The following is a 14,259-nucleotide window of genomic DNA, read 5'->3' as shown; positions in this document are numbered from 1 at the left end:
GGACTGGACACGGGTCTTAATTTGCAGACCCTGAGGCTAGACAAAGCTTTCTGGTTACACGGGACTGGAGAACTGATAGAAATCTGTTTGTATAGACTGGAGTCCTGTCAGCACTACCACAAGGCCTGACTGTTTCTGCAATCACTTCCTGTCCTGGAAGAAAAAAGCCTGGCATCACAACTCCTGAAAAAAAAAAACCTGGAACGATATAACATTTTAACAAATGGTACAGCTCCAATGAATGTCCTTAGGTCATCACAATACTGATACTGGAAAAATAAAGCTTCTGATCAGTAAGTTTGACAGACTGACTGGAATTTAAAAAAAGACCGCAAACTAACAATGAAAACACAGCCCAGTTTAACGCATTTTAGCATGCAAATTTAGTCCCACTGTAGTCAATAATATTAACCCTTAAAAGTCACCAAAATAACACATTCAAACGTTCTTTTCTGTGAAAATCTTTTTTTCTTTATGACTTAAAATAGCTTGAATGTACCTCTAAACCCTTGCCTCATTTAGTATACGCAGTGCCATGAATATGCAAATTAGCCCCGCCTCCTCACATTTACACCAGCTCAGAGATCCACTCTGTCAACTTTACTCAAGTTACTCAAGTAAACGCTGCCAAATGGTATCGCTTGATTCGGTATCGGTAATTAATTTAATATGATTAGATTTTACTTGGCTACATTATCAAACAGCTAATAATGTGTTGCTAATGTTATACAGACCATGTTCCCGTTCGCATCTCAGTCTGCCTTCTAAAGATCAGCATTGAAACGTTTTAAACACCATAGAACGTCAGTGGAAAAAGGCATATAGTTCATCATAACATCGTAATATACATCATATACATAATTCGCCCGCTATATTGCTAAATGTACCCGATTTTTCATATCAACAGAAAAATATACCGGAATATCCTGGCTTCTCTTGAGACTCCCCTGCTTTGCAGAATATAATGATGATTACACTAAAACCCGCCCACACGTTGACCTGATTGGTTACAAGGTAGTTTGTGACGTAAGAAACACCAGCGTTTTTGAGACTGTCTGTTTCACTGCAGTTTTAAGGAGAAAATACTCAGCAATGGTGTTGACTTATGAATTTGCACATGGTTTGTCTTAAAGGGGTCATATAATGCCATTTTTGTACAAGCTAGTATGATTCTTTAGGGTCTAAATTAAAAGTTTGTAATATACTTTAATTACAAATTGTCATTAGTATTGTAAGAAAACACTTATTTTACTTGGTCAAAAACCGCTCTGTTTTCAGCACGCCGTTTCAGTGCATATGACTTTAAATGATAATGAGCTTTGCTCACCCCGCCTCTCTGTTCTGTGCGTACACCGTTTGTAACAATAACACAATAACCATAACGCGTTGTTCAGTATAATCCTTGGGTCCCCATCGTGGGATTATGAATTATATTGAGAACATCATACATAGAAAACATGCCGTAATGTAGCCTGAGTGTAAACCTTAGACGCATTCATTGTGAAGCGTGCAGCTAGCGATTTGCAAAGATTAATATAAATATTAATATAAAGTTTAATAAAACGTTACACTCACTTCAGTTGTTCTAGAGGTTCAGCAGGAACACGAATATCTGGTACCGATCCTTTTTTTCATGAGCAGCTTCTTAGCAAAACCAGCTCATACTGACCCTCCTTTATAAAGCAGTCTGGTGAGAAATGATTCGCGCAAACATGAGAGCATTGACGTTGATCGTGGGGAATATTCCCTTCGATAACAAACACAGCCACTGCGTCTTCAGCGGTTCGGATTTAGGAACATTAAAATGACTGCTGTGTTCGTTATTACACCCAAGAACAGAACACCACAATCGCTTAGACGCCATTCTGCTCATAGACAGTGCTCCAGCATATCAACAATGACCGCGCCGGTCCGCGCAGACTATGATTGACAGCTCCCTCACGAGCGAGGGCGGGCCTGTGTTGAAACGTTGCTGTCAATCAACAATCGCGGGAGGGGCGTCCGACCGTGTGACGTCACATGGTCGAACGGCTTGATTTGAGGCAGGGGAAAACATATAAGGAGATTAAAACAAAAACACTGGATGGATTTTTATCATTTTATGATGTTTGTGTACAGGCACTGCCAACACACATTTCAGTACAATCAACTTGTAAAAGTGCATGTACCATTATATGACCCCTTTAAAGCATTTTAAAAACACCACATAGACATATAAACAACATTAAAATCTTGATTTTCACCACAGGGGGTCTTTAGGTTACTATGCATGAACTATGCAAAGTTTCTTCAACTATACAACTATGTACTTTTTTTTTTTTTACACTCTCTCTAGTTTACTTTGTCAACTAACAATGTCCAACAGCAGTAATGCAATACGCTGATTTCACGCTGCCGCCATTTTGAAATCGAAAGTGAGGCTCCGGTGGGAAGAACAGATAAGTACAGATAGACAACAATGCTTGGACTACCAACCTGAAGCTGCTGCTGCGACTTACACTATTGGATGTTAATATCCAATATAGGGTATGTATATAGTTCGTTCCTGCTTCTTTTTTTTCCGTTCTGAATTATATATAAAAAAAATGTTTTATTTATAAATTAATTTCACTGTATATAGTCTAAAGTATGAAAGAAATGTATGTACATTTTTAGAATAACTAATTTCTACATTAAACACAACAATCGCCATCGCATTCGCGACTCTCCTATGATTAAAAGCGACACTTCCGGTTTTCTTCCCACCGGAGCGATTTCAAAATGGCGGCTGCGTGAAATCAGCGTATATAATGATTGTGACCTTATTAAAAAATATTGTTTAGACATTTTAGGGAAACTTTTCTCAGACAAGCAGGAATTAGTTATCTCGTGAACACACGGACAGTCTGACTGGACTGTCAAATCTGCACATGCTGAGATTAATGACAAACAATGTCCAGCTGGAGCGGATTTGTTTTGTGCTCCAGCAAACATTACAAAATTCTTCAGTCTGATGCTTCCATTCTTTGCTGGAAAACCAATCTTTAGTCTGGGTGGTTGGGAAGACGTAAATATAGGCTATGTAGCTGAGATGTTGATGTGTGTTTGACTGAACATGTGTAAAGTAACACAGACTGACAGCACCTTAAATGGTTGTGTGAAGACAAGACTCGCTGCTGCTGTAATTAATGCGGACAGCGGGCAGGCCCTTCACAAATCACAGAAGAGAAAATGACACAAGAACACTCTTTAAACGATAGATGCTAGACAGTGCCCATCATCAAAACACCAGGGGCTTCTTCCAGACACAGCAAAAGAACATCGACAGAACAGAGAACACAGGCAAAGAAAGCTTCTGTGAAGGAGAAAAGTCCAAAAAGAACACAGTCAGACAAGACAGAACACACTGGACATCACAAACCATTCTGACAGGACATGTGCCCACCACTTTTACACGTGTTGCTTAGTCGCAGTGTGTATTAAAAAAAAAGAAAAAGAAAGAAAAAAAGCCAAGTGCCAGAAACTTCCCTGGCTCAAATTCTTGATTTTTTTTTTTTTTTGTCTGAAGAAAGACAAACATAAATTGTGATGAAAGCCAAAATATTAAATGTTATGGATGTATATTTCTGGAGTAATCCACTGTTTTTACTGAAACTAGAAATGTATCTCGTTTTTTTCCATAAAAAAAAAATTGCACAGAACATGTCTGAATGCCATAAATATTGTTTTTTCCAAAGTTTGGTTACCTGTAACTCAAAATTAAATCTTCATTTTCAGGCCCTATATGGTTCAATCCCATATGGGGATCTTAATGTGGGTCCATTTTGAAATTGTTGAATTTTACCCATTTCCAAAGGTCTAAAACCAAATGGGTCACTTTGTATACAGCTGATACTTATTGCATTTAAAGGGGAATATTTGAAGAATATATAATGTTGAAATGTTGAAATGTTTCCCTCTATCAAAACAATTGCTTAAAACATGCTACACATTTAATTTAGGCATCAAAACAATATAAATACATGTTAATGTTTTAAAGATGAACATTTAAGTGATAATTAAATTAAAAAGCATTTCGACATACAGACAGACAGACAATCAGACAATGATGGTGCAGTAACTTAGATCTGAACAGGATTGTTTGAAGTCCTCTACAGTCCATTTGTTTGTGTTTTGAGTCTCAGGAGTTTAATATTCAAATATTCAATTTAGCAGATATGGGGATTTTCAGGAGCAAACGGCACAATTTAATAAGCAGCCATAGCATGAAATCTGCATGTGCTGTAAAACCACCACACACCTTTAGTTAAAGAGATGTCTAGACCTCTTCCATGGACGAAAGAACCCACATATCGACGACACCTAAAATTTTGCACACTGATGCTTGAACCAAATCATAAGAAGCCTAAAAAGACAGCAGTATGAAAAACTGCAAAAGTCTTTACGGATTGTTTACAAAAGATTTCTCTGCTCGGAACAACTAATCTCCATCCAGATCTAATGAAAATTACTCTTCAAGCCAATCAATAAATAAACAGGAGTACTAAAAAAACAAATAATAATTTATGCTTAAGTTCCACAGGGAGACAAAGGGTGTGTGTAATTGTTGATTAGAGAATTCCCAGCTCTGTGTTTGCATTCATTCCGAGCCGTGCGCTCAGCGAGGATTCCAGACCTGGCACGCTGCCACGCTCCATTTTGTGGCCCTGGTCCGGTCGGAACAGAGAGGCTCACAACCGAGATATGAGGGCTCAAGTGATCCTGAGCTCTGGCACCTCTTCACATCCCACTCAGCTGCTTCATACATTCCATTCAAGCTACACAAATATGTTCAAATCTCTAATTGAATATCCTATACATAAAATGAGAACAAATGCATTGCAAATTATGTTTCATTACTTTAAAGGTCTGGGAAAACAACAACCAAAAGGTTCAAACTAAGAATAGCTTTTACACTGACTAAAAAACAAGATTTATTTTTTTTAAAGTATATATATATATATATATATATATATATACATATACACACTCCTTTAAAAAAACATTTTTACTTGACAGGCAAAATAAGATATTAAGGTTATTTTCATATAATTTATTAGATATAATTTATATGATAATATAAGTTAATATTTTTTATATAATTAAAATTATTAATATGAGTGTATTTAATCATATATTATTATTATTATTATTATTTTATTATATATTTTCTTATTTTAAATAATATATTTGCAACTAAGTTTATTAAGCACAAATCTATCAATCCTTTATGAAATGTATGCTTTAAAAAAAGAAACTTGATTCAGGATATATTTTCCAAAACCAATTCTCAATATCTTATGACATTTTGCTTCTCAAAGAAATGCATCTTGTTTTAAGAACGTTTGATATTTTTACTGGACAAGAAAGCAAAAATGCTGGTAAATGAATTTCGCGAAATTAGTTAAGCAATAAGCAATGCATATATTTATTTTTATAAAATAATAAAAACGACTTCCAGATATTCTAAAAAAGCTTAAATATATTTCGCTTCACATATATGTATCTTTAAGTATGTTTATATTTTACTGGAAATCAAGACAATTATTAAATAATGTTATTTTGCAAAGCCTGATGCTTTGTGTTGTCTGTTCGTAGCATGCTGTAAGATGCTCTGGATAAATGACAACCAACTTACTCCCATGTCAAGTGAAAATCAAAGAGACAACCTGCAAAACAACTGAACCAATAAGCAAGAAAATGTAATGTAAGCCTTTCAGAAGTGAACCCCAAAATAGTTACACCCACCATGCTAAAAAAGTCTGGTCTATTATTTGTTTCTAAAGTCTCGCTTCATTAGCTAAAAAGCACATTAGCTAAAATAACTCTTCACTAGCTAAAAACAGCGCTCTGGAGAGACATCTTCAGCCCTGCTGTGTGTTCTTTCTGCCTCAGCTGCAGCCAGAGTAACGCTGCATCAGTAGGGAGCATCGCCAACAAAGCGCAAGACCAGTGCCAGCCGGACAGAAGCTTAGAAAAGACCAAAAGTGAATTAGAGGGGCCTAGGGGGTCATTGTTCTGGCACAGGTGTTAGATGTCATCACCAAACCCCAGTGCGGCTGCTGCTGACGCACCACAGATATCTCAGCGGTCGATTATGCTTTTTTCATCTCAATTGTTTGCGTACAGTAGTTGTGTGTGCAGTCAGATAACTGTTGTGGAAAACCTGCACTCTGTTGTGGAGAAGGAACACTCAAGGGGGAAATTTTTCCATGTGCGTGGCTCATTTCCAGAAATGCTATTAGCTCCTCACACAGCTGAAAGCCTGATCACTACCGCATCAAGTATAGTTCACTTTCGGGATCCTCTACAAAATCATGAATAGACAGATGTATTGACAAAAAATGATGAAATGTTAGATTTCAAAATGCTTGTATGGGTGAATGGAAAAACAATAATGAATTTATAACACCAGGTAAGGAAAGGTCACATCTATCAATATCACTCTTCAATTGACACCGCTCTCTGGAATACTTGATTCTGTTCGGTCAAATACAAAATTCTGAAGTAAGATCATCATTCACAGCAACCAACTATCAAAAATTTGGGGTCGGTAAGATTTTTTTTTAAATGTTTTTGAAAAAACTATCTTATGCTCACCAAGGCTGCATTCATTTGATCAAAAATACAGTAACAACTGTGGAGTTTAAATGGAGTTTACTTGGAGTTCTGTTACTTAAAGGAACAGTGCACCCCCAACTTACTTTTTGTTCCATCTTGACTCAGCCTGAAATGATGCCGCTTTTTTTGGGATGACAATCCAATTATGTCAATATGCTTTCAAGGAAGGAGAACAAATAGTAATATGACCTAAAATGACAAATCGAGTGAGTAAAATATGGCAAGGACCAAGGTTTTCAATTTGGTGAATTATTCTTTTAACATAGAGACGTGCTTGCTACAATTTGCTGTTGTTTTCTTACACAAAGACTTGACTTGAGGCCCTGAAGTGAGGCATATCTAATGGAAATGTAGGACAACTGAAAAGGGAAACAAGTAACAACATCCAACAAGGTGACTATAGCGCCATCTAATGTCATCCGGTGAACTGCTATGGTAACTGCTCAATCAAAATCAACATTAATCTGATAAAACATGCCTGTATGCTCAATCATGCGGGTCTCGACACCTTCGGTTAAAGATCCTAATAATTAAAGCTGTTTAATACATTTGCACCTGTATGAGGAGACTGAAAGATTTATGAACTAGGAAAGTCTGCTTCAAAGGAGACACAACATCATTGTAAGGTTTGTGTGGGTTTTTAAGGCCACAAGCCCCTACAGTCTATCCATCTCTCACACATACACAGAACCACACAAACACAGTATTAGAAAGCAACCAGAAAAAGAAAAAAACAGCCTCCTTTGTGAATTCCTATCACCAATCTGAGCTTCCTCCTCATGTTTCGGTGAATAAACACTAGAGCTTTCAGGAAACCGTTTCTAATAGCTCCAGTCACATGATGGCTCTCGGAGAAGACTGTGAAAAGGCTTCCACCTCTATTCGGTTCCAAATGTGTCCCAGTTTCATGTCAAGCTTGACTTTGCCAGGCCACAAGACAAACGGCATTGACCATTTCGACATTCTCTTTGGCAAGGGAAACAGGAGAACTGGTTGTCCAAAGTCTCTTTCAGGATTTGTTTTGATCAAACTGTCCAGTAGGACTGTGCAAGAGCTGCCAATGTCACAGCTTTGCTAAACTTAAATGCAAAATAAGCCTGCACCTCTATTTCCTTTGCATGTTTGATGTACAGTATTAATACTTCAGATTCAGATTCACTTTATTGTCATTGACAAAATACAAGTACAGAGCCAATTAATACTTGCCTAGTATTGCCAAAACAGTACTCTGATGATACCATGGTACAGTGATGGTACTACTGTATCAGATGGTAATACCATGAGATTGATATATCCCATGGTACTACATATGTACCATCATAATTATCATTGTACGACCATGGTACACTTCCAAATTATCATGGTATTACCATGAAAAATACAAAACAAAGTGGTATTATGGTACTTTTTAGTAGGAATGCATCAGTCTTGTTATTGTTAACTAAAACTCATTTTGATATTGAAATAAAGCTGAAATTAAATATGAATATTACAATGAAAACCCTGGCAACTAAAACTCAAGGTTACAACTAAATTTGAAAATTAGCTTAAGGGAAAAAAGCTAACTGATAAAAATGACAAAAGCACATAATTTTAATGAAGCTGAAAATATTAAAATAAAAACAAATTCAAAATATAAAAATACAATAATACAATATAAATAATACTAAAATAATGGAATGCACCAAAATTAACATTATTTTCATGCTATTTTCACAGGTATTAAAATTCTATTTTGTCTAAATAAATTACAAATAAAACACTAAAACCAACATTATAATGTATGAAGATTTGCTTTGCATTTAACAACTATAAAATTATAAAACTATCATTAAAACAAAATATATCGATGATGGCAAATTAAATTTAAATATACAGCCTAAATAGGGGAAATGAGCATGTACAATTTCAAGCAATACCGATGCATTTTAAAACAAACATCATAACTGATATGGCACCATATATATATATATATATATATATGTATATATTAGTGCTGGGCCGTTATCGGCGTTAACGTGCTGCGTTAACGTGAGACTCTTATCGGGCGATAAAAAAAATATCGCCGTTAATCAAAGTTGGGTTGGGATCATAAATAGCTTTTTCGAATATCGTTATATTTTCGCGCAATTCTAATGTGTAGTATGACGCCGCGCCTACTGTCACAGGTCGCGCAGTAGGGTATTTTCCTGTCAGGGACACAAGGTGTACTTTTACTTTGTTACGTTGGGCGACGTTCCTCTCGTTACTTTATTTTAATGCAATACGTTGTTAAATGAGTTTATTCCAAGCGCGCTGTGTCCTTTGTATGGGCATGAGCGATGCTCATTTACAAATGAATCACTCTTTTGAGTCGATTCTGTTCAAAGACTTCATCAAACAAGTTGTCAGATGATCTGTCTAAATCGGTTCGCGAATCAGTTGATCTGTTCAGTTCCTCGCGCACTGAATCGTCTGAAGCGCTTTCAATTCACACTCGGAGTCGAAACAGGAAGATTTAAGAGCATCAGAGCGTTGGATGAAGTGGCCGATCTACAGTCTAGTCTAGTGAATGCAAATCTGCAAATGCATCATATTTTTGCCAGCGATGAAGATCTTTATTAGTTGAACATCTTCGTAAGCTGTCTGTGAATGAATGATTCCACAGGACGACACATTCGATTTCATTTCATTCAGGTAATAGGCTACATTGTGTGTGTATTGCGCGTGTATTGCGCAGTGGCATAATCACACGAATAGTTTACATTGATTGAAACTAATTTGTTTAAAAATGAGGCTATTGCAGTAACAAGGCAGGTTCACATAAAATTCTTATGACATATGATGACATTATTTTTTGACCTAACGAGCATTGGCGATGCAAAAACGGACTGTCGTGCGTAGGCTATTGTTTTTTTTCTTCTTCCAATTAGCCTACTATGTTAAAAAAAAGGACGAAAACATGTTACTTGTTCAATTAATAAACAGTTTGTTTGATGACAAATCGCTAAAGATGAAATTGGCCTCCCTTTCTGTCATTGCGGGTTTTTTTTTTTTTTTTTTAACGATATTCGACTTTTGCTCCTCGATTGTCGAATGGCATTTTTGGCAGAAATGCACATCCCTACGCGAGGCAAACTATTCTCAAAGACTTACTTTTAGTCATTATTTGGGTAGCACACATATTCTGAATGCCTTCGGGAGAATTCAAATGAGCCATTTTAATCTAGATTAATCTAGATTAATTTCAATATTAATCTAGATTAATCTAGATTAAAAAAATGAATCTATGCCCACCTCTAGTATATATATATATATATATATATATATATATATATATATATATATATATATATATATATACACACTCACCTAAAGGATTATTAGGAACACCTGTTCAATTTCTCATTAATGCAATTATCTAATCAACCAATCACATGGCAGTTGCTTCAATGCATTTAGGGGTGTGGTCCTGGTCAAGACAATCTCCTGAACTCCAAACTGAATGTCAGAATGGGAAAGAAAGGTGATTTAAGCAATTTTGAGCGTGGCATGGTTGTTGGTGCCAGACGGGCCGGTCTGAGTATTTCACAATCTGCTCAGTTACTGGGATTTTCACGCACCACCATTTCTAGGGTTTACAAAGAATGGTGTGAAAAGGGAAAAACATCCAGTATGCGGCAGTCCTGTGGGCGAAAATGCCTTGTTGATGCTAGAGGTCAGAGGAGAATGGGCCGACTGATTCAAGCTGATAGAAGAGCAACTTTGACTGAAATAACCACTCGTTACAACCGAGGTATGCAGCAAAGCATTTGTGAAGCCACAACACGCACAACCTTGAGGCGGATGGGCTACAACAGCAGAAGACCCCACCGGGTACCACTCATCTCCACTACAAATAGGAAAAAGAGGCTACAATTTGCAAGAGCTCACCAAAATTGGACAGTTGAAGACTGGAAAAATATTGCCTGGTCTGATGAGTCTCGATTTCTGTTGAGACATTCAGATGGTAGAGTCAGAATTTGGCGTAAACAGAATGAGAACATGGATCCATCATGCCTTGTTACCACTGTGCAGGCTGGTGGTGGTGGTGTAATGGTGTGGGGGATGTTTTCTTGGCACACTTTAGGCCCCTTAGTGCCAATTGGGCATCGTTTAAATGCCACGGCCTACCTGAGCATTGTTTCTGACCATGTCCATCCCTTTATGGCCACCATGTACCCATCCTCTGATGGCTACTTCCAGCAGGATAATGCACCATGTCACAAAGCTCGAATCATTTCAAATTGGTTTCTTGAACATGACAATGAGTTCACTATACTAAAATGGCCCCCACAGTCACCAGATCTCAACCCAATAGAGCATCTTTGGGATGTGGTGGAACGGGAGCTTCGTGCCCTGGATGTGCATCCCACAAATCTCCATCAACTGCAAGATGCTATCCTATCAATATGGGCCAACATTTCTAAAGAATGCTTTCAGCACCTTGTTGAATCAATGCCACGTAGAATTAAGGTAGTTCTGAAGGCAAAAGGGGGTCAAACACAGTATTAGTATGGTGTTCCTAATAATCCTTTAGGTGAGTGTATATATGGCTGATATGGCAATATATATTGCATAGCCCTTTTTTCATACTTTTTTATATGAATGCACCAGATATATCAGTAGGGAGCATATAAATTTGAGATCAAATTACTGTAAATAGAGCTGCGTCAGATACCTGTAAACTGGCTGCATTTCACGTGCAATTCCAATGACGGCCTTAGAAGGGAAATGGTTAAACTCTTGGAAGAGGTCTCTGACGTTGCTTCTGAATTTGAGGTCCAGGTCCAACTGAACAATGTGTTTCAGTTCTAGGGGGCAAAAGAAAGAGAAATGTAAAGCAATTCTGTTTGAAATCAACAAACACCTAAATAACCTCATCCTACAGGAAGTTGTGAGCAGCGAGACATGCAGTGAATAAGGGATTTTGTATACATTTTTTGTGTGTACTAATGCAGAAAACACAAAATTACAAATGATGGGACATGATCATCCAGAGGGCTATTCTCATGTCGGATGGCCTCGGGGTCTTCGTGTGAGCACACTGGACAACAAAGCCCTCAAGACAACATTCTGGATGCTCCATTGTGGAGCAGAGGCAGGACACACAAAGACACACATTCGGAAAGCAAAACATAGGGGGCCCGAACTATGCTTGTTGTAATTAGAACAATGAGCAGAGAGCGGCCAGCCAGAGCTGTTTAGTCGGTCAGGCATTTCACACCGACGTCTCTCCAAACAAGCACCGGAAACTAGGCGAATCAATATCAACGATCTCAGCGCTCCCCTCAAAACACACAGGCTCACAACAAAACACTTCATGAGCAATGATAAAAGGAGGACAACTGCTGAATTTCCATGAATCAGGAAGCACATCTACAGTAGGGGTCTCCAACCCTGCTCCATCACACTTATCTGTCAAACCATGAACACCTTGATTAGCTGGTTCAGGCGTGTTTGATTAGGGTTAGAGCTTAACTCTGCAGGATGGTAGCCCTACAGGAGCAGGGTTGGAGACCCCAGGTCTACAGAGATCAAAACAAAACTTTGATATAATTTGTTATAAAGTTAAAATACTTCATCCCATCACAGTTTAATGAGCTGGTGTAGTAGGCAGCTGGAAGCAGATAATAGTAGTAATATTAACCGTAATCTGGTCGAAAAAGATATTCTTTCTACTTGGACTACCGCTCAAAAGTTTAGGGGTCAGTAAGATTTTTTAAAATTAATACTTCTTTTCCAAAAGGATGCATGAAATTGGTCAAAAGTGACAGTAAAGACATACATAGTGTTACAAACGATTTCCATTTTTAAGCAAATGCTGTTCTTTTGAACTTTCTCTTTATCAAAGGATTTTGAAAAAGAATGCATCATGACTTCCACAAAAATATTAAAGCAGCACAACCGTTTTCAACACTGATAATAAGAAATATTAAAAACGGTTATTTTAAATTGTACAAATATTTCACAATATTGCTGTTTTTACTGTATTTCAAGTAAATGCAGCCTTGGTGCAATGTGAACTAAAATAAAGTTGAATAAATGCCGTAAAAAATTGTAGTTTTACTGTATATTGCTAATGCACTAATTAAATGTTAACAAATTATGCCAGTAAATTATATTGTTTTGATGGGATTTCATTTTAAGGTGAAGATTAAATTTGCCATTAAATTAAAAATAGTTACCAGCCACTGTCACCACCAAAAATTTCTATTACAATGCATTGCAGTTTTAAACGGTTAGCATTTTGTGATTCAGTTTGGTGCCTCACGTTGCCTCAAATTGAATAGGGATAATTTTTACCAGAGAGTTTCGTCAAACCTCCAAAAATAAAACCCATGCGTCACAGTACACCAGATCAAAAGAGGCACAATCGCTTTGGGCAGGATGAGCCACAGAGGCTTGATGTGCACCCGAGGGCATGTCAGCAAGCAGGTTAAAATGCGCCTTTGAAGCATTAACGACTGCACTAATTCATCTCATTGGGCCTCTGCGGCCTGAAGCGATGAAGACTTTCAAGAAACGGGTCCACGTGGAGTTCACCAGCTCCATCGTGGCCTTAGGTGCTGGAAACATGCCTATAGAGCCTTAAACAATTTCTAGTTTAGTTTTAGCTAAGTACATGCACACAGAGATTCATCTAGGACATTCCCAGCATCTTTTCACCCAAGGGAAGTAGGGAACACACATTTGCACATGCTCAAAAATAGCCTGGTCATCTAAAACGACTGGAAGCACCGAAGCTTGACACACTTTTAGAAAAGTGTCACAGATCTAATACTTTTGTACTAGCTTTTAGCAGCATCATCTTGGGAAATATCTGCATCATTTAGGTTTCCCCTTCTTTTTAGATACAATCTCCCAGCAAATGTACTGCACATTCACAATTTAAAGCCATATTAAGGTGGTTAACGATACCCAGGGATAGTAATCTACTTTAATGATCAATTGGTCCCAACTAAATGTATGGAGCAGGTGGAATTCCATCTGTTCTCCGTGGATTATGGCTTTGATGCTTTCCTTGGTGAAAACAACAGTAAGTGATATAGGCTAGTGTAGGTCAACCACATTATGAGATTAAAAGCCAGCTGTAGTTATATCTGGTATGAGAGATCACGCCCTATAGAGGACACCTCTTTCTTAGAACAATCTTTTCATAATCATGTGGTAGGTCATGCAGACACTCTTCAAAATATCTTCCTTTGTGTTCAACAGAACAAAGAAATTCACACAGGTTTGGAACAACCTGAGGGTGAGTAAATGATGACAGGATTTTCATTTTTGGGTGAACCATCCCTTTAAGGCATGTTTCAAAATGATGAATTTCTAGATGCATGCATGTTTTCATTCTGACAGAAATTCCTTAGTACAGTTACTCAATTCTACTGTAAAGATTAATCAACTGGCATATGACTTTTATAATGTAGTTACACAAAACAGTCTGACTGCCTTTGATAAGAAATATCTGGGATATCTAAGGTCTACTTTGTTCTTTAAAGCATATGAAAATGTACTAGTTGTTCAAATGCCTTTTGGATTTGGATTAAATGTTGATAAAACAGTATCTTAAGTGGTTTTGCAAATCACTCTGATTTGATT

The 14,259-nt window shown here is 37.4% G+C and overlaps 1 protein-coding gene across 1 annotated transcript in view; it reads right to left on the bottom strand.

Annotated features, from left to right (window-relative positions):
• LOC130083556 (xyloside xylosyltransferase 1-like) overlaps positions 1 to 14,259 on the bottom strand; it is a 38,874-nt gene that overhangs the window by 10,456 nt on the left and 14,159 nt on the right. Inside the window, exon 4 of the mRNA XM_056248635.1 lies at positions 11,339 to 11,471. Coding sequence (XP_056104610.1) covers positions 11,339 to 11,471 — 133 coding nt within the window. The remainder of the gene's footprint in view (positions 1 to 11,338; positions 11,472 to 14,259) is intronic.

The sequence above is a fragment of the Rhinichthys klamathensis genome, unplaced genomic scaffold (assembly GCF_029890125.1).
Source record: "Rhinichthys klamathensis goyatoka isolate OS25496 unplaced genomic scaffold, OSU_Roscu_1.1 h1tg000056l_1, whole genome shotgun sequence".
Lineage (NCBI taxonomy): Eukaryota > Metazoa > Chordata > Actinopteri > Cypriniformes > Leuciscidae > Rhinichthys > Rhinichthys klamathensis.
Note: the sequence above shows the minus strand (reverse complement) of the source record. Positions and strands in the feature narration are given on the sequence as shown.